Source organism: Denticeps clupeoides, chromosome 15 (assembly GCF_900700375.1).
Source record: "Denticeps clupeoides chromosome 15, fDenClu1.1, whole genome shotgun sequence".
Taxonomy (NCBI): Eukaryota; Metazoa; Chordata; class Actinopteri; order Clupeiformes; family Denticipitidae; genus Denticeps; species Denticeps clupeoides.
The window spans coordinates 9,565,576-9,591,451 of NC_041721.1; the positions used below are offsets into that span (position 1 = coordinate 9,565,576).

Consider the following 25,876-nt stretch of genomic DNA (forward strand, 5'->3'; position numbering starts at 1 on the left):
GGAGCGGGGAATTCAGGAGCAACTAGAGGACAATATTTAAATGCACACAGTACCATGTGTTATCTGAATCAGCCCTTAGGCAGAAACTTAAAAAACTTAAAAAACAAATAAAAAGTTGCCCAACTGAGCTGTTGAGAAGAGATTTGCACAACATTTATTTTGGAAAAATGACCAGATCATCTCCCTGCAAATGTAATAATATCATACATAGAAAATACACACAACTATTGCTTTTTGCTCTTTGTGGTACTTGTGTTTTCAGTGTAAAGCACGAATGATTTTGGGAAAAGGGTTAGAACTAAATCAGGAGAGAGAAGACGAGATGAAGTTATCTAGACAGAGAAAGAGATCTATCAGAGTGACATGAAAGAATAATAAGACATGTAATTACTCATGGTCCCTGTGGCTCAAAGTGGATATTATATCAGAGACTGGAAGATGAGGAGGAATTAGAACGGAGATAGAGTGTGTGTGTGTATGCACTGTACATCAGCTCTTTCTCCTCCCTTAAGGGAAGAGGATTTAGGCTATGTGTGTGTTCATGGCTTGTCTTCAGAGTCATTAGGTCAACTATCAGTTTTACAAGCGGTTGCCATGGCAATATGGGAGAGGATCCACTAGGCAGTGGTATAGCTCAGTGACCATGGAATCCTGAGCACAGCTCTAATAACCCGCACCCATAGGGTCACACATTAATCCATCACTCACAGACACACTGCAGAAAATGTTACTGATTGACCTGCAGTGTCAATTTATGAATGTTGCCTTGGGTTGTGAAATTGCTGAGATTCATGATGTAACATGATATTTATCTTTAAGTCCCTATAGGCAGAGTGATTGGGGAAAATAATGAACTGGGCTGTGTCTTCAGCCATTAAATTTTGGTGTTTGTGTGTTGGTCGTTTTGTGATTCATATTTCTTTTCCAGCAATTACATGTTTGTGAAGCTTCCTGCCTGACCTCCAAGTCTCTCTCATGCAGAGGAAATGACACAGAATATAGAACATAATAAGACAAACACACACACGGAGGCACACAGCAGCGTGCTCACGCTGGGCTCAGAAGGTTGCTGCATTCGCATGCGCTCCCTGCTCAGATTACACCTCTGCTGCGTAGTGCCCACACACTGATCAGAGCTAACAGCCCAGCACGCATTCACATCTGAATCCTTCACTGTCATTATAACACCTACACACACACGCACACACACACACACACACACACACACACACACACAGCCAGACCAAACTGCAGCTTTAGTAAGTTTGCAGAAAGTGCTTTTGGAGGTTCTAGTTGTGGCAAAACAATCAATATGGTGTATCCTCCTTCTATTGCATACCGGTTACCTAGCAACTGCAATGTGTTTGATATGATTGGGGAATCACAGGAGATTAAATTTTCTGAGAGCATTCAGCAGCTTATTGTACCAGGAAAATGAAATACACACAAAGGGGAGACACACTCATACACATGGCACATTGTCACTTGCAGGTGGCTAATACACAATCACACACACACACACACACACACACACACACACACACACACACACACACACACACACACATATATGTAGTCCTGTCAAAACATATGTAAAACATGGACACCGTGCCTCCATTGCCTTCTTTTTTGTACAAATAAAGCCAAAATGCTTTATGCTGGAGAGGAAAGTTGATATCAGTAACACCACCTAATTTTGTAGCCCCAACCAAAGGTGCATGGACAGCAGATGGTCTACAGTAGCCATGGCTGTCAATCACTTAATTCCCAAGTGCAATTATATGTTATTGTAGTAGAATACTATGGTAAGCAGGAGAATTACAAATAAATGCAAAAATGGGCATAGATCACATCTGTGAGGGCTTTGCTTCTAGCACCTGCTAGAGAGTTTAGGTAATCCCACCCACCCTCTTGGGAAAGTGATAGACCCTTCTCAAAGCCAGTGCCTTTATTTGAGGAGTGTATTGATTGCTGTGGGGAAGAAACTTCACATGCTGGATAATTGCTTGGTGTGAGGTGTGTGTCTGCTGTGTGCTCCATTGGAGTGTTATATCTTGCAAAAAGATGGTGTTTTCCATTGATTTCTTTTCTGTGTGAAATCATTCCAGCTAATTTACCAATGGGAACTTACTCATGTGGGCTAACAAACTGGGTCTGGGCTTAGAAATGTCACAATCCAATGGACAGTACAATTATCCAGTAACTCTAAATGGGGAGCAAAATCTGGGTCAATAACAAACTACTGTCAAAAATGAGTCTACAACTGAACTACGTTAAGGAGTACATGAGGAGAGCAAGGTCCAGAGCACATGATGGGATGGGACAAGGGCCTTCTGGACAACAGGTGGAGTAGCAAAATGAAAATTGCAATTTTCAGTTCTACAGCTATGTTACGGACTGAAGCTTTTCTTAACAGCTAGCCGTGGATGAACTGAGAGCAAAGGGGGCAGTTGAACTAGAAACAAAACTTGCCTGTGGCATGAAAAGCTGGTGGAAGCAGATGCTAGAGAGAGGGCAACCTTTCAGTTTAGGGTGGCTCAAGGTACCCAGCTATGCCAGATGGTGCAAGATGAAGTAGGAAAATCTGTTGAGGAAGAGGAACTTGGCAGAGAGAGCTGAGGCTGTGATTCAAAGGGCTGAGGTGGCTCTGCCAAGTCTCACATTTGCTTAGTGGACAAGTTAACCCCATAACCTCTTAAAACTTAACGGATACACACCATAGCTAGCATCTTCATTCTGTTAATTACGAATGGCCTTGGACTCACCAACACCACAGAGAACGGCATGATAATTACTAATTAACAACAATAAAATAAAGTAGTTGCTACAAGTAATAGCGGATGAAAGGTAGAATCTGTCAAATCTGTTCTTAGTGCTTTAAGAACTTTGAGTGACTTGGAGTAGAGAACATATGGTGCCTTACCTAGCGTAGTGTAAAGACTGTGTACACACACATATATGCACGTGGGTCCAGCTCAACAGGTGGAATAGATCAAGTAGGTCTTGAAACTCAGTTATCAAGATTTACCGGTGATGATACGTAGTGTAATGGTAGTGTGGTCTTTTACTAACTAACTAAACTAACTAAATATCTGTCACAACCATGGTGGCAAATTTATATGAGCAGGATTGTGTAACAGGAAACTTTGATGCAAGCTGACGGCAGAGATGCAACAAGTGTTAGTAGCAGTGTGCAAGGAAAATGATATAGTTTAAATATTGAGTGGCTTAGCATGATGCATATATTCCTTCTCTACAATATCAGACGAATCCGCCCTTATCTGTCAACCCAGGCCACCCAACTACTGGTTCAGTCCTTAGTAATCTCACGACTGGACTACTGTAACTCCCTTCTAGCTGGTCTACCACTATGTACCATCCGACCTCTTCAACTAATACAAAATGCAGCAGCACGACTGATCTTCAACCTTCCCAAATTCTCCCATACCACCCCTCTGCTACGTTCCCTTCACTGGCTCCCAGTAGCTGCACACATCAGGTTCAAAATACTGATGCTGGCCTACAAAGCCAAACATGGAGTAGCACCATCCTACCTCACAGCCCTTATTACACCTCACACTACACCTCGTATACTCCGAGCCTCCAGTACTGCTCACCTGGTCCCTCCATCTCTGAAGGAAAAAGGAAAACATTCATCTAGACTCTTCTCCATCTTGGCCCCTCGGTGGTGGAATGAACTTCCCCTCGAGGTCAGAACAGCTCAGTCACTGAGAACCTTCAAACGGCAGCTCAAGACCTTCCTCTTTAAAGAATATTTAGATTAAATTGTAATTTTCTTGTTGTCGAGCTTTGTGTACAGAATCTACAACAGAGTGAATAAAATAGATGTATTCATAGTTGGGGGTCCTAGTGAACCGGAATTGATCTCTTCATCGATGGTAACTTGAAAGCACGTTGTAAGTCGCTCTGGATAAGGGCGTCTGCCAAATTCCGTAAATGTAAATGTAATGCAAGAGGGTTCCTTCGCTCATGCTGTTTTGGCACAGGTGGATGCCCAATGGTACTTTGGGAGTACTTTCTAACCCACGTGCAGGGTTATGAGGAGGTCACTTTACATGCGTGTTCCCTACACTAGTCCTATTAGAACAAGAAGACACCATCACCGAGGAACGATATATTTATTAATCTTAACACGCAGCCAGTATCAACTAGGACAGCTAAATCCTGCCTTACTCCATTTCACTAAAGGGTCATAAGCTGACAATTCACATTATTTAGGAAGATCGGATGGATGAAGATGTAATGTCCTTTGATGGAGACAAAGGTATGTGTATAATACATTTTTTAGATAATGTCAGAAGTATTATATATAACATGCTCTTTAGCTAATAATACAACTATAATCAGCATAAAAATACCTGTTGTCTTTAAAAAACCTGTGAGGCAGCGGACTCATAAATCCAGAACTGCCAACGTGCCACTTCCCATAGTAAGTTCCACTTTACCACGATCAGAACAGCTGTCGTAAACATAGAATCTGTGCTCAATTTAAATTTTTCAAGGGCCCAGATTGTGCATTGCAATAAATTGAAATTGAACTGTGAAAACTGAAGTGGAGAAGTAAATTTGCGGCATTTAAAATTTCATTAAAATTTAGATTTAGTTTGAACACTTACTTTGTGCAATTCAGATTCAAATAGATTTAATTCAAATTCAGTTTCTACTGGAATAAATCTCATACATAAGACTCAAAGGTTTACAGAAACTGCATTAAAATAACATGAGTGGGTTCCAGTAATGCCTGCAAGCCAGAATATACTAATATAGTTTTGTTATTGCTGTTATTAGAATTCCTGTCAAGCAGTGTATGTTTATGCCGACATGGAGAGGAGCTGAGATGTGAGAGGTCATTGAGGTCAGCCTCTGTGAATGCTAGAATATGGGAACATCAGTTGAATTTCATTGTGGTTCACATGCTATGGACTTTAGTATTTGGACATTTCTTTTCTTCTCTCACTCACTGTCTTTTTTACTCACTCGCTCATTGCAAATCCAATTCAGGATTCTCATCTAAAGCTAATTCAATGGCTAATGAAAAAAAATGCTTCTTTTTTTTGCCCTTGGCAAACGAGTCAACGATTCAACGAGTCACAGCAGTGATGTAAATGTAGAAACTGTAAATGTGTCCACTGGCTCCACTGTGAATTAAACAATCAGCCAGCATGACCTTAATTGCGTTCTTCTCACTTTCTGTCTTACAACAGCTCTTTTGTGCCATCAAATTAAATGCACTCATATCTCGTATTCATTCATTTCCTTCATTTCTCTTTTCATCCATCACTGACTTCTGCTCTTTGCCAGACAAGCGCTTGCCTTATGTCTTTGTATAGTATCATTAAGACAGTGTGGAATAAAATATCTTCATCACAATTATATTCCATTCAGTGGTCAAATCAATAGTTTTGTCTGATTAAAGATCCATTGCACTACAAAGACTTGGGTCTTGGATCACCTGAAATGTTTTTTTTTAGGTAATGCCTCAGGTGTTGAAAATTTAAAAAAGCATTTGGTTTTATCTGAATCAGTTGTGTTTTCTTTATTTTCATGACCATTCTCACTGAAGGCATCAAAACTATGAACACATTTGGAGCACTTTTGCCATTAAGTACTGAGCCAAGGTCCTCAGACCCCTTTTTGAGACCATATGCTGGTCTGGTTGGCCCTGGGTTCCTCCTAATACAGGATAAGGCTAGACCTCATGTGGCTGGAGTGTGTCAGCAGTTCCTGGAAGATGAAGGCATTGATGCTATGGACTGTCCTGCCCGTTCCCCAATCCAATTGAGCACATCTGGGACATTGTGTCTTGCTCCGTCCACCAATGGCATGTTGCATCACAGACTGTCCAGGAGTTGGTGGATCCTTTAGCGCAGGTCTGGGAGGAGATCACACAGGAGACCATCTGCCAACTCATCAGGAGCATGCCCAGGCTATTGAGCCTCATTTTAACTTGTTTTAAGGACATTACACCAATGTTGGATCAGCCTGTAGTGTATTTTTCCACCTTTATTTTGAGTGGGACTCCAAATCCTCCATGGGTTGATAAATTTGATTTCCATTGATCATTTTTGTGTGGTTGTTGTCAGCACATACAACTATGTAAAGAACAAAGTATTTAATAAGAATATTTCAGTCATTCAGATCTAGGATGTCTCATTTTTGTGTTCCATTATTATTTTTGAGCAGTGTATATTGTTCTCCGTTAAACACAATTGGCGAACAAGCAGAGCCTTGCTGACAAAATGACATGCTTTCAGATGCAGTGTGCATGGGGCAATATTCAATTCATACCTTTGGCGCACACACATACACACAACATTGTGGCCCCCTGTTGTCTGAACAGTTCCGATATTACATTACAAGAGCAGCTATTATGGGGTGAATACTGCAGGTTGTGTGTTTGTGTGTGTGTGTATGAAATCCTCACTGGCCTGCTTGTTTTATCCAATTAGAGAGGCTCATTATACCAGCAGAGAAAATGAGTTTGTTCACTCATGACACGCACACCACGACACACTGACAAAAAACAGGCCTTATTTGTAGGACGGTGTTTGTACATTTCCTTCATGCACTCTCATCCAGCCCCATATCTGGGATGCGGCAGGGATGGGATGGATTAGTCTGGATTTGGTGGCCGCTTGTGAACTTTAGCACACAGATCAGGGCTGAATATAGATCCTTCTGCTGGAAGGATCTCCTGTCACTGGTTGAGAAAAATAACCGTGTGCGCATGAATGAAACAAAGAGACTGGAAGGTGAGGTGGAATAGAGAGGGAGTGTGTAGTGTGTGTACTGCATGTCTGTTGTGCCTTTTCCATTCACATGTGTTTGCGGAGCTCTGTAGATCTCATGAATGAATTTCCACAGTCACAGGGAAATGCCATCTTAATCAGGGATTAGTGTGTGTGTGTGTGTGTGTGTGTGTGTGTGTTTGCATGTGTATATGAGATGTGTATATGAGAGAGAGTGATTAAATGCTTACACTTGCACGTTTAATTAGAATTGGGACACGGCATGTCTTCATGAAGACCAGTTTAAGTCTTAGGTCTTGTTACATTGTAGTAGTTACATGTTTATGATTCATATGATAGACATTTTTATACTATGCGCATGTATGTGTGGTTGCCAGGGGAATGCCGAATGAAACTTGTGTTTGTGAGGATATTGTTAGAAATCTGTGAAAACTGTCTGCTCTAAACGTGTGAATGAGAGAAATGGAGACTGGAGGGAGGGGCTCAGAGATATGTTAAGAGGATACACACACACATGTACACACACACACACACCGAAGAGACTCAAATGGACAGGAGATGTGGAATTCTTCTGCAATGGGTTCTGTGGGTGCAAAACAGAAATAAATTTATTTATCAGGGAAGACTGTGTGTGTGTGTGTCATCCACCTGTGTATGTGTGGATGTGGGTGTTTGCCTTGGTATCTGCTCGCATGTGTGTTCATGTATGTAGCATAGCAACAGGCACAGATTGGCCAAGGCAAATACTCGTTTAATTCTTGACGGGGCGATTCTGAGGCTTTTATGCACTGTGACAGATGGTGCAGAGGGTCTGGGTCTTACCTCATCAGTAAATGGTTTTTTTTTTTAAATGACTGCAGGGGCAATGGGCTGAGCATACACACACACACACTAGTGCTCATACTCATAAAATCTCATTCCTTTATTGCCTCTTCTCCTTTCCTCTGATACAAAAACACCTAAACACACACATTCTCCTTTCTATTTAGACTGAGGAATGTTCATTAGTCTAATTTAAACCACAAGCTTTTGAATATTGTGGTTATTGCAAGATTACAGAAATATTTTTGATCAATTTAGTCCCATGTAAAATGCCCAGTTCCTTTTTGTTTATTATACTAGTTCATTATAGTATTGTATGTCACATGTTCATTATAGTATTGTATGTCATATGTCGGGCAAACTACTGAAACTGTTAATTGGTTGACAATAAAAACTAGTAATACACATTTTAGTAATAGTAATACACAAATCAAATTTTTATTACCATTCAAAAGGTTGCTAACTATTCTCTGTAAACCTAGTGACATCCTAAAAGAGCAGCAAGACTGGGGCTACTACTGTCTATGTTATTAATGTTAACTATTAAATCACCCATAAAACAAATCCATGTAATTAAAAATGCTCCTAAGGTTATTTTTAAATAATATAAAATATTAATATAATAAATTCAGCCAATAATATAATAAAAACAAATAACAAAACAATTTTATACTGTATACAATTTTTAAAATTTTGTTTTTCAAATGGTTTTTAATCCTTGTATAGCATTATAGAAGAAATCATTCTACAGGGATCAGGTAAACAATATAAATATATGTATGGTATATTATATTTCTCCACAGCATATTGCATATTACGATCAATATTGTTATTTCAAAACTCTTGTAGAGGATACTTTGAAACCTCCATTCCAACCCTTGCCCTAATACACGAATACATTTCACAGTCCAAACCCACAATTCAGCAGCTGCCTCTGGATATGGCATCGTGTTGATGCTGCAGATGGTGGAGTAGGCTGCACCATCCTTCATCTCGGTCAGGGCCGGAAGGCGTGGGCTCCCCGGCCTCCATTCATCTGGCTGGGGAACCAGGACACAAGAGAGATGCTCCATCATAATTGATAGGTTCTATTACAGTTCTCATCAGGAGCATGGGGCAAGGAATATAGACATACATGTGCATATTCATAACCATTCATTTTGCACCTCCATATCCAATTAGACCAAACATTTCTCAATTGCAACAACATCATTTCTAGTTTGCCTATCTTATCTTCTTTCTTTGTTCCTCTGTCAGTGGTGCATTTTCGGAGGTGGTGTTGGCGCAGGAGAAGGCCACTGGTCAGATGTTCGCAGTGAAATGCATCCCTAAGAAAGCGCTGAAAGGGAAGGAGAGCAGCATTGAGAATGAGATCGCCGTCCTGCGCAGGTGAGTGTCATCTGCTTCCTGACGTATCCATGGAAACGACCACACAACATTTAACCCTCCAGTGCTGCAGCTGCACAGGTCGCCATTGGCGAGATTGGCCAATTCTGAGAAATTGGATAGAGCAGACGACTGATTTCAAGCAACAGCGGAAAGAAAGAAAAGGCAAAATTATAGATTTAAACATTGGCACAATATTTTATTGACATATTGTTGAGGCATAGTTAAAATTGGCCAATATTTAAATTAGATATGCATGTTCTTCGCATTTACATTACATTTACAGAATTTATCCAAACACCCTTATCCAAAGCAACTTGCAATCACTGGTTACAGGGACAGTCCCCCTGGAGCAACTCAAGGTTAAATGTTTTGCTCAGGGACACAATGGTTCATAGGTGAGTATGTTGCCTACTAAGCTCTACTACTCACTACTTTAATTGTTTTATACGTCCTGGCACCTCCTGCCCACCAGGTTGTGTAACGTCCTTGTTTGTCACCCTGTCTTAGCCCTAATTAAAGCTTTTCACATTTATCCATATAGTCTACCTATATAAGCTCGTCATTATTTTCATTCCTAGTCATGTGATGCATGTCTATCTAAATGCCTTTTCTAAGTAAATATGCAATGTCTTGCCTCATACCCTTATTCCAGTATGTCCTTCTGTTTAATGCAGCAACAGCTTCTGTAGACCTTGTAAAACTTGATAACCTGACATTATCTATACGAAACTGTTATGTGTTTAAAACCACGAAAAATAGTCATGTTTTATCACCATTCTGAATTAATGTGTTAGTTGGTAGCTGGCCAATCTAAGGGTTATGCATGCACTTCTGTTGCTATTACACTACCACTGTATTATGATAAATAATAATGAATTGAACTGGTAATAACAGAGCATTCTAGTGCTTTGGAAAAAATGTCAAAAACTGCATCATTTTATACTGGTCCCATTTTTGGTTCTCCATAGCGTTTCTAATCCCTGCATTTAGAACTATAGCAGATTTCCTCCCTCTGGTTCCCTTATGTCATTTATCCATCCCAAAGACCAAAGCTATCACACACCTGACAACATGAAAGGATAAGATTAATCCACAAGCCCCAACACAGGAAACCAGATTGCATTGTGTCTGCTGTTAGATAACCTTTGGACATAAACCTGTCTCTGTCCTTTCTATATTCCAAAAATCTATGTAAAATAAATAAATAAATAAATATTAACTATGCATCAGAGAGCTGTTCTCCCATGAAGTTCCCACCCCTAGATAGACGCTTTCTTTTGTCCTTCATCCTCCCTTTCATCATATCCTGGCAACTGGATGACTGATAGTTAATAATGTCTCCTGCCATCCATCAAACAGCGGCTGTGCTGCATGTATGTTTTTTTAGGCAGCGTGACTGGGCTTTAGTAAAGGAGATGATGACCTCACTCCGTTTAAATGATGCCCCAATGGCTCATGGGTAGTTCCATGCTGGGGTTGAAAGCGTTGCGTCCGCCACACTGCAGAGGATTAAGATGCCTGGGTTATTCTCTCTTCTCCCTCCTCCCCTTCTTCCTGCTTTACTTTCATTCTGTTCTGCCGTTTCATTTTCTATCTGCACTTTCACTCTCTTACGTTCTCCCTCTATAATTAACAGAGGTGGCGGCATCGGATGTGTCGTGCCACAGTATCTGCCCACTCGCCCGCGCAAGAGAGAAAGACACTGTGATTGGAGGGAGGGCAGGAATGAGAGAGAGATGTGTAGGAATGAATGACCCAACAATAACAAGCGAGATAGATAGATAGATAGATAGATAGATAGATAGATAGATAGATAGATAGATAGATAGATAGATAGATAGATAGATAGATAGATAGATAGATAGATAGAGGGAAATGGCTTTTCTCCGAAAATGCAGTAGTATCTGTGAACCCATGTTACATAAGTGGATTCTCTAAGTCTCTCTGAGGAGAAGAGTGTGTGTTTGACCTACACACAGAAACACACACAGCACTGAAAGAACACTGAAACCCTTTCTGCCCACTCATGCCCATGAGAGCTCTGTTTCCCTTCGAGCAAATGCCTGGTGATAGAGGGGCAGAATTCAGTGTTCTTTTGGGATGGAGGTAGAGTCTGGAAATGATGCTGACTGGCTAAGGTCTGTCACCTTGTTGACAAATCCGTGTGAATCCAGATATATTTTAATTGAGTTTTTATCTGAAAAATTCTGAATGGATACTGGCCCCCTCCCTTTTTTTAGTGGGTGTGTGCGTGTATGTGTGAGTCACCCTGTTCAAGTTAATCGTTAGGTCAGAAATTGCATTTCCATCTCTGAGCTCCCCACCTGTTCAAAGGTCCAGTCAGTTGTCTATGGTTGTTTGTGTGTGTGTGTGTGTGTGTGTGTGTGTGTATTGTTAATGGTCTTTTGCTGTCGTCACCTACTTTCATGCTATTGCACGGCACTTAGACCTGCTGAGCCACATGCTGCTTCCTACTACAACTTTTCACACACGTATGCACATTGAAGGTGATAGAAAAAAGGCTCTTATAGAGTGCAGAGAGAAGATTCTGATTCATTAATTAGAATGGAAATTGTCATTTTCTTTTTATTCTAATCTGTGTGTGCACGTGTATCTGTGTGAAATGGTCCCCTGTCTTTTCACAGTTCAATTAATGAAGTTCACAGTGTTTTTTTTATGATTTTATGCAAATGTGAAGCAATTAAATAGTCACATTATAATTATATGGAAACAGGCAGTTCTGGTCTGGTGTGTGCTAATTGCTACCTGAAAAAAGCCAAAAAACACTCACACAAACACATTTATTCATCTGTATCTATGTATCTGTATCTATGTACTAGTACCTACTAGGTGTGCGCAGTGGCCTCACACAGTTTTGAGTTTGAATCATGTGTTTTTTCATGTGTGGAGATTCCACTGGGTTCTCTGGTTTCCTCCCGTCACCTACGAAATCCATAGGTGTGTGTCCGTGAATTGCTTTCTCTTTTTTAATTTTTTTTGTTTTGTGGAGAGTAGTTTGAGTAGATACTAATTTTAACAAATCTTTATATAACCATTGTACTGTCTTCTATATAATAAGCCCACTCCTAACCTTACACTCAAAATTAACCTCAGAAACCAAACCGAATGCACATTCACATGTTTTATATATGTTTATTTTTTTTGTAAATAGGTGCATTTCCAACACAATGTGATCTGATGGTATCACTGTTTTTCAATCTTTTTGCAGAATTAAGCATGAGAACATAGTGGCATTGGAAGATATTTACGAGAGCTCCAACCACCTGTACCTGGTCATGCAACTGTGAGTACTGCAGCCACACCTTTAATACACCCCTCAAGATCATTTGTTGGTCCTGTTCCTTTGGGCATCTAATGATTTTCACCCCAACCTGAGACATAAGTTAAAAGAGGCAGGTTTTAAGGTGGCCTCCAGAACCAAGACTAATAGCATTAATAAACACTCAAGATACTTAGACTATATAAGATTTTATTTTATGGAGAAAATGGTATTCAAATGGCTAGTGGATGTGTGTATGTGTGTTTGGATAAAGAGTCAGAGCCAAAAATGGTGGGAACATGACGTGAATGGAATCCATAAAAATATTCAGGATGACGGGGGCTACTTTTAACTCCATCTGTCAGTGCCTCGCCTAACGATTCTTGCAGCAAGACAGGAAAGACAGTTCGGGCGACTGTCGCATCTACCAGCTCTGAATCTGGAGAAGGGTTCTTATCTACAAGGGGCCGATGTGTGTGCAGATTTTTGAAGTAACCTTTAGATCAGCTGCTGGGTGTTCAATTCATTATCCCTGTTACTTGGGAAGTTGGATAAGATTAGAGTGGAACTTATCTAGAATGACATCATGTTCAGACTGAGATCTCATCTGTATCTGATTTAGGACCACATATTGAAGTTCATTCAATCTTAATTGAAAATATTTGTGCTGTTCACACTGTTTAAAAAAAGATCTGAATCACTTATTCAAACAACCAGTTAGATCTGGTTTTCTCAAAATAAAGAGTTTGGAGTCTGTTTTATACTCAACTCTCTCACTGCCCTCAGTTGTAAGCACTCTGAGTTTGTACCCTGCCAATGTCTCCACATCCACACCAAGTACAAAGCTTTTGGTTGAATATTGAAGGAATCACATTCATTGCTTTGGAGTCAAAGTACTATTGGCGTCATAGTACTTTACTTTTTTACTACATTGCAAGAATTGAATAGACCTATGAATTCATCACTTATTACATACGTACATACTTTTCCCTTGGCCATCAAATAAAGGAGTAGAATTTCCTTATGTTCCATATGTTCCTCCGATATTAATTGCTAAGTATATCAAAAACAAGTGGCTGGGTAATGTTGCTTATTATGCTCTACTGTAATGTAATTCCCTTTGTCTTGCAATTGAATAACATCTTGTTAGTGTTAACACATTAACATTGGCAGCTCCAATGTTTTCAGAACAGATGTATCAAATATGTCTTCAAAGTAACATTAGGCCAGAACTTTCCCTCATGTGCAAACTGTACACCTCACAATGTCACACTCGTGTAAGAGTAAAAAGCCCAGGTCACATAGTCACAGCTTTATTAAAGGTAAACATTAAGTAAACAAGCATGGAAGCTAGTTGGCCAGGAGGTCCTGTATACGTTACAGATCCCCCACCCCAACCATGCAACACTGGGGAACTAGGCAAGAGTCTGGGATTTCATATTAGAGCAAAAGGGCTTAAGCAATTAGTCTAGATTAAAAATAGTTTTGTCCTGTTACATGCAGGTAGACACAGTATTTAAGACCTTTATATATATAAAATGTAATTATATTTTTTACTTGATCATAAAAATATCTCATATCATTTAAAAAAAACAAATGTAAAAATGTCATTATCAAAAGCACTGAAAGACTATGAAAGACATCTCAGTTGTAAATAACTTCATCTGTTTGTGTGTGTGTGTGTGTGTGTGTGTGAAGTGTGTGTGTGAAGTGTGGCAGGTGTGACAGTTTCAGCTCACACATTCAGGCAGCTCATTAGTTCAATTAAGCTGAAATTAACAAGAGGCAGGGGGAAGTGAGGCTGAGGCTGCACACGCTGAGCCGTATTCATCACACCAATGTATCAGTGTTCACAGGACGTGATGTCACTTAATGTGTTTGTCATTCTGGACTCTCTTCTGCACGTGGAGACTCTGTGCCTTACAACTAGACTGGGGAACAGTCATAAATGCTGCTGGGAACACAAATAGAACACTGTTTTTTAGGGTTAAAACCTAAAACGTTTTTTTCTTGTGTGGTGAGTCACACACTGTCACCTGTTTGAGGTGTTAAAAGGTTTCACCAGTTTCTTGCACAATAGGTGCTTAAGACCTTCAGGTCACTCATAATAACACACACACATACTAATCCTACATTTTCTTCTCTCTCTCTCTCTCTCTCTCTCTCTCTCTCTCTCTCTCTCTCTCTCTCTCTCTCTCTCACACACACACACACACACACACTCACACAAGTTATTTGTCACACATGCTGATGGATTTTTCTGCCTTGCCTCTGATGATAGGTTTGTTGTTCTCTGATAAACCACTGCTGGACTCATCAGTCACCTACTGACAGCAGGGGCAGGTAATTTTAGGGTGTATGTACATGTGTGTGTGTGAGCATACAGCTTGGTCCATGTGCATCTCATTCCAGATCTTAAGGAGACATGTTTTGTTAAGATATCGTCGACTTGTGTAAATTATGAGTCGGGTAGCTGCTACAACACATACACACCAACACAGAGAGCCATACATCCTGTCTCACATGTGTGCACATGCTCAAAGGACAGGTTCCCAGGGACCAAATAAAAGCGAGAATAAAGAGGGCAACTCCTGGGATTTAGGCTGAGTCTTGGAGAGGGAGCTGGAGAAAAAGGAAGGGATGTGCCTTTATAAAATCAACTCAAACTTACATATACATCTATTCAGTTTAATCAGCTTTAGCATATTTTGAAGGGTAACATGAGATAGATCTGGCTAAAAAAATGGCACAAGTTGTATATGTTACCTGGTGCCTGATCAATTTTATGGTATTTAACTCTGCGTTATTACTAAGGTTTGAGACTCTTGAGACCCTAACACTAACACATACATTTGCCTTTAACTTATTAATTTTTATACTGTAGCATTGTCTAAATGGCTTATGGTAAAAGTGCTGAGCAGTATAGATTTACTCAGTCCTGGTAGTGAAGTTGAAGAAGAAAGGGGAAAAAAAATACTGTTAAAAATGGATTTACATGGGTGCAAAAAGAATATGTTAAAAGAACTGGACCAAAAAGGGATTAAAGGGAGAAGCCAGCACCACCATAAATGCAGGAAGCTCTTTTTAGGCATACCCTTCTGATCAGGATGTTAACAAGTAAATTATCATTATCAATGTTATATAAGTATTGTTTGTCCATTAACTTAATATCAAAAATTCTGCCTAAACATTGTTCATGTTGTAAATGTCTATGTTAGCTGGAATTATCTGTCAATGAAATATTGACAACATTGAGAGTCCCAAAATTTGTGACAATTAGTATGGAGTTCTAATGGAATGCTGTGTAAGTCTATGGTAAGTCTGTTACTTTAAAAAGGTTCATTGATTATTAGAAAACCCTATTTCAGTGATCTATAGCTGAAAACAATTGCTCTGATTAAAGAAGCAATAAAACTGTCATTCCCCAAGCCCCATTTGAAGATCATTAATGCAGAATCAGAACAGCCCAGTCATCAGCTAACTCCATTATCAAGCAGCTGACCCATAAAAGTGTGAACCTCACTTACAAATGCTGCTACTACAGTCATGTCCCAGAGCAACACATAGACATATGTTACACCGGAGCAACTGAACCCATGGTAAGTGAATGGGCCTGTGCATGTCTGCTCTGTTTTATAAATCTGGTCCAGTATGTGGTCCTTTAATACATGTTAGGATGAGTGAAGAAAATCACCAACGTCTATCCAGACTGGAACTAAAGTACCATCTGTACTGTTATACTGCCATCTCTCACCCTCCTCCCTCACATTCTCATTATCTTCATCTTTTCTTTCCTTAATGACACCTTGGTGGTGGGCACTGGTTTGAAATTATTATACATAAATATTGAACACAACTCAATCACAGTGTGATTTCTGTGCCATCTGAGCGATGGAGAGGCAGTTGGACAGTTGCCTTTTGCTGATTACTCCAGTATGCTTACGCATAGAGTTGCGTAACCATGGTGATGGGTGGCAGATTGTCCTCATCATTAGAGCACTGTGATTATTCTTGTGTGCTGTGTGTGTTTAAACGGAGATTATATGAGGGCAGGCTGGGCTTCCTGTTGAAGCGCTTATTCATTTTCATGCCTACACATGTAAGTTCAGTGCAGAACACCTCACTGATTGCTCTGTGTGTGAGTGTGTGTGTGTGTGTGTGTGTCTGTAATGTATCTGACACACACTCTAACGTAGATAATTTAGGAAAAACTGCCATTCCACATATTCACATATTTTTCCACAGCTTTATCTAATTGTGTTGCCAACCCAGAAACCCAAACCAGCTACAGCTACCAAATGCACGCAGGTACACCAGGGGATGCATCACTTTTCAGTAATACCATATAAAGACAAATAATTCCAGCAATAGGAAATTTTTGTAAATTGGGTGCATTTGGACCATAAATGTGTGATATATTCAAAACCTTTAACTTTAAATTCATTACTTTACCCTTCCAGTCACTGATTAAATATGTAGAGTCCCTGGGGCAACATTGGGATAAATTAGTTGTTTATTAGCAGGACTAGTGAGTTTAGCACTAATTGCACACTTATCATTGCCACACACTTTCAACATGACACTGTGAAGATCAGAGTAAAGTTAACAGTGCTATATAGTTCTGGTGCAAGCAGGGTAATCTGACTATGCCTGTGTGATTAATGAAGGGGCAGAATGCAGTGCCCCCTAGGGATGGGGAGACAGACCCATGCCCTCTGGCTACAACAGCTCCATCTGTGAAGGGAACAGGGATGTGGGACGCTCAGAGAAGAGAGCACAGAAAATTAGATGAAATGACCAAACACTTTGTTTTGACAAGTGTGTGTTTGTGTGTGTGTTTATTTGTGGGAGTGTTTTGTCAGGTGTGTGACAGTGCCTGTGGATATAGGGTGAAAGTGGAGATCACAGCAGGATATGCACTTCCAAAACAAATAGACAGGCAAAGGTTTTTACACACCATAACTTCAACAAACGGACACACCAAGACACACATGCTATTAATGAGTGAGTATGTGTGCTCTAAAAGACATGAAAAAGTACTATGAGGAGAAGACGAACCTTCTGTACCAGAAGGGGGTGCTGAGGTGCTATAAAAGGGGTCAGTGGTCAAGTCCAAAAACTACAGTTCCTGCTCCACACTTTGTTACTGATCCTCTTCTTTTGCTAAACATCTAGAGAAGAGAAATAGATGGAAGAAGAAGAACAATTGGGCTGTGGCCAAGCATATGGACAACATAAATTCAGTATCAAATGTTGATTACTAAATCCCATCACTAGACAAATCCTATCAAGATCATTTGTTCATTATCTTATTCTATATATGTAGTGTTGGGGAGTAACAGAATACTTGCACAGTATATTAATATACATGTACATGTATGAATTCAGATTAATTAAGTAATAGGAAACCATAAATTATTTTACAACACCAGAATATTTTATGTATTTCCTATTTTTCCACTTTAGCAGATTAGGAATTAAATACATGGTTAATGAAAGATTGGGCCTTATTTAACCTGACAAAACATCTTGTGTTGTGTTCTTGTGTTTTGGCAAGACAATATGGAAGTAATCCAAAGCATTAATACTGAATATTTTACAAATTACATGAGGCTATGTATTCTGTAATCTGCAGTGGAATACATTTTCCACCCTTTTATTAGTATATGTTTTTTGTGAATGGTCTGTCAAAATATAAAATTAATTATTTCTGTTAGCGTTGTATCAACATCATCTTTCATGCCCATTGAGGAAATGTTATGTTGTAATCAGAGGTAGGTAGTAATGAGTTACATTTATGCCACGATTGGGTGCGGCTGGGGACTCACCTGGCACCAATCTGATTGACATCAGGGCTCAAGCCATGGAACAGGTAATTAGGAGTAATTAGGGACATGGCTGAAGCCGGATTATAAGGAATTTTGGAGCAGCCGGTTGGGGCTGCGACATTTTACGTGTTTAGTTGTTTTAGGTTCTGGCAATCGCCACACGCCTGGGGGTTTGTTTATGTTCTCTTGAGTCAGCTTATGAACTAGAAACTTTACACTTACATCACTACATTGGGTAACATTTTTAAAACAATTAAAAAAAAAGTTTATTCCATAGATTAGATATGTTAGGACCAGAAGACCCAGGTTCAAATCCCACTTACTACCATTGTGTCCCTGAGCAAAACACTTAACCCTTAGTTGCTCCAGAGGAAGGAATTAGCATTTGTGCCCAGATCTAGCCAAGATGATCAATATGATCATAACAACTTGTTACAATAGCAGTCACTACAACTAGTGAGATTCAGGTAGCAGATTGTACTACAAGTTAATGAACTGTGAATGACAAATCACACGTGTACAGTTTATCAGTCAGAAGTAAAAAGTTGCAATTAGAAATTGTGAATCTTTAACTCTAGAATAAAGTGCTGGATTTGCAAAATTTAGAGGAGTTTATGCAAAAAAAGTTGGTATTCGCTATGAAGTGTGTGTGTAAGATGTCTCTCTTATCTGCTGTACTGTAAAATGACCTGGCTGCTGCTTGGGTGCCGTGCAGACACTGCTTGCTACAGTCTAGTGAATAGGCTGTGTCAGTCAACCATAGAAAAAGCACAGATTGGAAAAAGCATTTGATGCTTGCACAAACACACACCAGCTTGCTCAGAATTTCATACACTGATGAACACTATGATAAGAGGTGTTGAGGTGATGTGGGTATGATTTCTAGAAATTTCTTTCTTTCTGACATTTTAGGGTGACTCAGGGTCTTGTGTGTGTGTGTGTGTGCATTTTAAGTGTATTGGCTTGGACACACCATCTGTTTCTAAGTGCTGGTAATAATGTTTGTGCAGTGCAGCCTGCTCTGTTATAATGGTACTTTCAAGACACACACAGCATACCACTTCAGCACTCAGTCTATGTCTACAGAGTCTGTGTATTCATGTACCTATAACGCTGTGGAATTATGGGATATGGACTTTTTTTTTTTAAATAGATATTTGCCTAACCAACGAAAACACTCCCTGCTGCAACAGTTCAGGACTGCACACACACATGCACACACACGCACAGCTTCAGCTTAGTTATAAGTAATGATATTCCCATTTAAGTGTGTAGTGACTTCCATCTTTAGATTGAAAGGAGTAGTCAATATTTTTCTCTCTTTCCCCCATCTGCAGTGTATCTGGGGGGGAGCTGTTTGACCGCATTGTTGAGAAAGGCTTCTACACAGAGAAAGATGCAAGCACACTCATCAGACAGGTACTGGACGCAGTCAACTACCTCCACAAGATGGGCATTGTGCACAGAGACCTGAAGGTGAGTTCAAACATACCAAGGCTCAAGGTTAATTTCTTATAATATGTCTATTATACATGTACAAATTTTGATGATCAATGTTTCTCTATGGTCCCAGTGCAACATACAGTACAGGCCAAAAGTTTGGACACACCTTCTCATTCAATGTGTTTTCTTTATTTGACCGTTTACTTCAAAACTATGAATGAACACATGTGGAGTTATGTACTTAACAAAAAAAGGTGAAAAAACTGAAAACATGTTTTATATTCTAGTTTCTTCAAAATAGCCACCATTTGCTCTGATTACTGCTTTGCACACTCTTGGCATTCTCTCGATGAGCTTCAAGAGGTCATCACCTGAAATGGTTCTCCAACAGTCTTGAAGGAGTTCCCAGAGGTGTTTAGCACTTGTTGGCCTTCACTCTGCAGTCCAGCTCAACCCAAACCATCTTGATTGGGTTCAGGTCTGGTGACTATGGAGGCCAGGTCTCCATTCATAGTTTTGATACCTTCAGTGAGAATCTACCAATGTAAATGGTCGTGAAAATAAAGAAAACACATTGAATGAGAAGTGTCCAAACTTTTGGCCTGTACTGTATATTAACTCTATCATCACAAAAACATTACAAAAACTTCACAAGGTGCATAGTGCAAAAAGGAGGTACAATAACTTCAGTGTGCTAACTTGTTAAGTTAACTCATGCTCAAATGCAAAAACAATAAATATCCCGGCTGTCTGAGGTTTAGACTTACTTCTTTTCTTTTTTCATGGAACTACAGTAATAACTACTATTTTCTAAATGTGTAATTTCTAATGGAAATTTTTTCATCTTTCTCACTAATCTATACATGTAGAACACACACTCGCATGCCACAGCAGTTGTGAATGCTGGAATTTTTTTTTAAATAGGCTACATTTACGGGAAACACACACACACACACACACACACACACTCGTGTTGCATTTTGGAAAATTTAGACAGCTGTCTAAATTTGGAAGGCACGGGTGTATATGGCTTAGTCTACAACTATAAAGACTACAGTAGACACTGCAAACTGAAGCTATACTCCATTCACTCATTCACTCAGAAATACATTCAGATGTAAGAATATGCATGTTGGTGTGAATTTAAAGTGAACATTCTATTTAACATACTTATTAAGGTGAATTAATTTGACATGTCTAGTACTTATACCATAATGCCCACTGAAAATGTGTAATTACAGTACCTTTACAGTTTTAGGCAGGTGTGAAAAAAGTAACCCACTAGGCTACTACCACCCTGGTTTTTTATAGGCACACTTAAACAAAGGCAGAGATTTTGTAGATTTAGGCCTCATCCTGACCCTCTGAATGGAATACGTGTTTTTGCGATGTTTGATTGGTATTTCACTTCCATTTGCTTCACACTGTTTAACACTTGTTGCTGTTTAATGTTCATATTCCCTCTGCATCATTGCATGCAGCATTTAATCAATGCTTTTCAAACATGCAGCCAACTGAACGCTGGTGCTGAACGCCCGTGTAGACACCTTGATTTGCTCTGATGAACACCTGACTCCACACTCACAAAAATGTCTAGTTCTGTGTGAACAAGGCCTTATACAGTCCCTGACAAAAGTCTTGTCGCTTCTGTACAAATTGACCTCAAGTGTCGCTGAAATATATTTCTAATCAATCTTTTTTTTTACAAGAAATATCTCAATTTACTCCCAACAGCTTTTGTAATAATGTTTCTGTGCAAAACTATCAAAAAGTATTCTAATATTCAAAGGTTGGTGAAGACCACTGAGTACGTTTTTAATTTTAGAAAATTAAATAAGTGTTGTCGCCTTGTCATATGAGCTTCACCTGGAGTAATAATGGATCAATTAGGTCTCAAGTGTGTATAAAAAGAAGCCCAGTACACTAGACCTTCACATCAACTGCAACTAGACCTCTGCAAACATGCCTAACATTCACCCTGAGACTAAAGTGTTGATTATCAAGAGGCTGCAGACCAGATCCACTGCTGATGTGACAGACACCTTCAATGTGTCTCAGCGTCAAGTACAGAGGATAAAAAAAAGATTTGAAGAGATTGGAGACGTTTTTGACAAGCCCAGGTCAGGCAGACCCCACAAGACAACTGCTCGAGAGGACTGTTTGTTGGCTCGGAAATCCAAGGCCAGCCCATTTTCCACTGCAGCAGAGCTCCACGAGACCTGGTCACCTGAAGTCCCTGTGTCAACCAGAACAGTTTGTCGAATCAGTGCCCAGAAGCCAGCAATAAAACAAAAGGCAATTGAAAAAACGTGTGGCATTTGCCAAGGCCCACAGCCTGCTAAAAGGATGCACGCTGGAAAAGTGGCAGAAGGAGGATTTTTCAAATGAATCTTCTGGTGAATTACACCACAGTCGCCGCAAATATTGCAGGAGACCTACTGGAGTCTGCATGGATCCGAGATTTTGGTGGCAGAAAAATCATGGTCTGGGGTAACATCCAGTATGGTGGTGTGCGAGAGATCTGCAGGGTGGAAGGCAACATTGATAGTCTGAAATACCAAGAAATCTTAGCTACCTTTTATAATCCCAACCATAAAAGAGGCCAAATTCTGCAGCCGGATGCTGCTCAATTACATACTTCCATCTCCACATCAAAGTTCCTCAAGGCGAAGAAGATCAAGATGCTCCAGTATTGGCCAGCCCAGTCACCAGACATGAACATCATTGAGCGTGTGTGGGGCAGGATGAAAGAGGAAGCATGCAAGATGAAACCAAAGAATGTTGATGAACTCTGGGTGGCACGCAAGACCGCTTTCTTTGCTATTCCTGATGACTTCATCAATAAATTGTATGAATCCTTGCCAAATTGCTTCAAGCTCATGGAAGTCATACAAGATATTACATTTAGGTCTCACAGCACCACTACTTAATCTGCTGACATATGTTTGTATTTGCAATAAATTTGTTCAATTTCTGTATAGGCGACAAAAGTTTTGTCTTGCCAAAATTTGACCTTTCTGTCTTGATTATATGCTAAATCTTTTTTCAGTGAAACTAATTGATTTCAATGCATTAAAATCATTTGTGAGGGTTTTAGCTTTTCATATGAGCTATTTCTACTTGATTAATTAAAATCAGGTTAATAGCAAGTGTTTCTACAAAATAGATAAGTGACAAGACTTTAGTCAGGGACTGTATTCAGGTGTATAATACAGGTCCTAATACAGGTCCTGCAACATGGCTTGACCAAACACAGTAAGAAGACTCAAGACTCATTTCTGTATGCTGAATCAACAAGGACTTTCAAGCTCTTTTGAAGAAGCACAACGGACAGTGTTGAGGATTGCAGTGGTTGGCCAAGGAAACATGAAAAACACAAATCAGGAGGTGTCCAGCGGGGTCAGCAGCTCAGAAATACAATGCTGAGAAAAATCAGATACTTATCCATCATGCAATTCTGCCCTGATCTCAACCTCATCGAGTCTGTCTGGGATTACATTAAGAGACCGGAAGATCTGAAGAAGCCCACAGGTGCAGAATATCTGTGGTTAATTCTTCATGTTTGGCACAACATAACAGCAAAGTTCCTTAATAAACGGTAATCAAGTCTACCAAGACAAGTTGATGCTGCTGATGGAAAAGAGAGGTGACACCAAAAATGTATTTATTTCAGTTTAGAAACTCTTCTGTCCCTTCAATGTACCATTTTTTAAACACATGGTTTCATTTTAAGAGTTGAAAAGTTTGATTGTGTTGCAGCTTGTGTTATGACGCCTACATAAACTAGAATGAACTGGAGAAAAATGTCTATATTCAAGAGCAAAGTTTATCATTATATAAATAATACTAATTATGCTACTTCTATGATTATTATTAAACCACAGCAATATAATGTTTTAAGACTACTTGCTGTCTAAGAAGTTTTCATTAACAATAATCCTGCTTATATCCCTTTTCTGTCTCTGCAGCCAGAGAACCTGCTGTATTTTAATTCTCAGGATGGCTCTAAGATTATGATCAGTGACTTTGGCCTTTCGAAGATGGAGGGCACCGGAGACGTCATGTCCACTGCATGCGGCACCCCAGGCTACGTGGGTAGGAGTTCAGTTTTTGTTGGTTGAGAGAATTCTTTATTCATCTTTGAGAGTGAAATTTAATGCATTGCCCACTCCCAGCAATAAAACATGAGCAGCTTGCTAACAAAGGACTCTGATTTCCACATCAAGCTCAGAACCTTTGTATTGAATGTTAATGTGTGGAGATGGATGATCACCCCCTTTGTGAATATTCGTCTGGCTCCCTGTGCTGTTTGGTTTTCTTTTGATGTGGCTACATTTATGCTGTAATCCTGTTTGACTCATGAAGGATTTTGTGCATTTTGGAAACACTTTTCCACAGACTGTGCGGATTTATTCAGACTTTTAGATGCAATACGAAGCACAGTGTGAGTGTTTTCGGTCTGGCAAGCTCTTATGTGTACAATTAGCTCTCACTCGCCATGCATACAGAACTCATCCTTATCACGCGCTGACAGATATTGCCTGGGGGTCACCCGTGCACTATGAGCCAGCATGACTGCCCCGTCACTTAGGGCCAAAATGGCTGATCCCCTAACTAGCATCAGTAAGACAGTAAAAGCCCACCCTCAGGGCCAGTCACTTTCACAGTGACACCCTAACATGTACGTTTACGGAACGACTGTGGCGCTGACAGATGTTCCAGCCTGATTAGAGGACAGCATGTTAACGTGTTAAAGCGGCTCCCCGTGGCCTGGGCAGCATTACGGCGGCATTAAAGGACTAAGCCACACTCAGGGGATATTTAGAATAAACCTCAGTTTACTTTCCCTGGCAGAATGGAGACAGAGGTTTACTCAGTATATGAATGAAAGGACGCCTCATGTTAGTCACGCTTGCGTGTTTGCTTTACTGCCTCATTATTGGTTTAGTGCGAATGTGTTGTGTGTCTGTGCTTTACTGAGCTCTTGTTGGTACATTGGAGGTCGTGTTACCGTGGAGACCTCTGCAGCAGTTCTGCTTTAATAGCCGGCTGGTGATTAGACACTGATACTCGGACCAGACACCATGGTTACCAGCTGGCCCTGGGGCGCTCGTATGCACAAGCGTTGGGTTCCTCTTGCTGTCACTTATAAAGAAAAGAGCTGGACAAACTGTGTGTGTGAAATGTTAATGGACTGCGGGAAAGGACTATATTTGTAGATTGTCTGTGTGTATGTCATCCACACATCCACGCTGATGGAATAAATTGTGTTCTTTCATATTTGGATGGTCCTGTATGGTTTAAAAATATCCAACGTGTATTAAATGTCAGGTTGTTGCCTCAGAGAGCTTGAGAGCATTTACAGCTATTGTGTTTGAATCCTTGTATGTGTCAATTGCAAATGTGACTTGTTTGTGTGTGTGAGTGTGACTGCATTGTAAAGGCATGCATTCAGGCAGTGGAAATGGAGGGTGTCAGTTTAAAGCCATTGGAGCTGCTTTCCTTTTGTCTTAAAATGGTAACGTTCAGTCTTCATTCTGCCAACCCGAGGAATTTTTGGATCTGCACGTCAGCTTGGAGAGTGCTACACACACTTTCTCGCACACACACACACACACACACACCCACGCACTGAGAGCTTATTGCAGGGCTTTTACGGGGGTATAAATCTGATGGTAGATTAAGATGTGCTGCTGAGAATAGATCGTCCCAGTGATCACCTTCCAAAAGCCTGCATTCCTGCACTGCAAATATGCACACCTCACTTACGTACTGGGGCCACTAAATTAAAAACAGAGGGTGCGTGTACACGGGATGCCTGCATTTTGTGTCAGTTTTGAATAACTGAATAATTACCTTATAAGCACACAATAAGTGTGTTTGACATGCCTTGAAGACCGATACAGCTCACAGCCAGGCATTCGAGAAATTCTTATGCCAAATTCTTATTTGCATCTAGTGGTTATTGCTATTTTAATATAAATTGACATATTGGCATATATGAATTGACACAAGGTCATGTGCCACCTCACAAATAAAATAGCGTGACTGCTTCAAAAGGAAGCATACAGCCTGGCATCTTGTCTGCTTTTGTCTTCCATCCTTTTCTTGTCTGAAGTGTCGAAATGGATGAAACAATGACCTGCCTCTCAGTTCTCTTACACAATGTCTTCTCCTGCTTCCCAATCCTGTAGAAGTGCTGATGCACACCTAGCCCAGGTAGGCCCAGGCAGCAGAGATAAGGTGCATGCGACTCGGGACTAGACAGGAGAGCAGATAAAGCCATTGGCCATGTCTTTCAACATGTCTGTCCTGTTACATCAGCGCTATTAAAAAAGAGAGGA

The 25,876-nt window shown here is 40.1% G+C and overlaps 1 protein-coding gene across 2 annotated transcripts in view; it reads left to right on the top strand.

Annotated features, from left to right (window-relative positions):
• The window catches only part of camk1da (calcium/calmodulin-dependent protein kinase 1Da), a 56,559-nt gene that overhangs the window by 18,555 nt on the left and 12,128 nt on the right, over nt 1–25,876 (top strand). For both annotated transcript variants that reach the window (XM_028954371.1, XM_028954372.1), the window contains exons 2-5: nt 8,850–8,981; nt 12,211–12,285; nt 19,427–19,565; nt 23,501–23,627. In XM_028954371.1, coding sequence (XP_028810204.1) covers nt 8,850–8,981; nt 12,211–12,285; nt 19,427–19,565; nt 23,501–23,627 — 473 coding nt within the window. The remainder of the gene's footprint in view (nt 1–8,849; nt 8,982–12,210; nt 12,286–19,426; nt 19,566–23,500; nt 23,628–25,876) is intronic.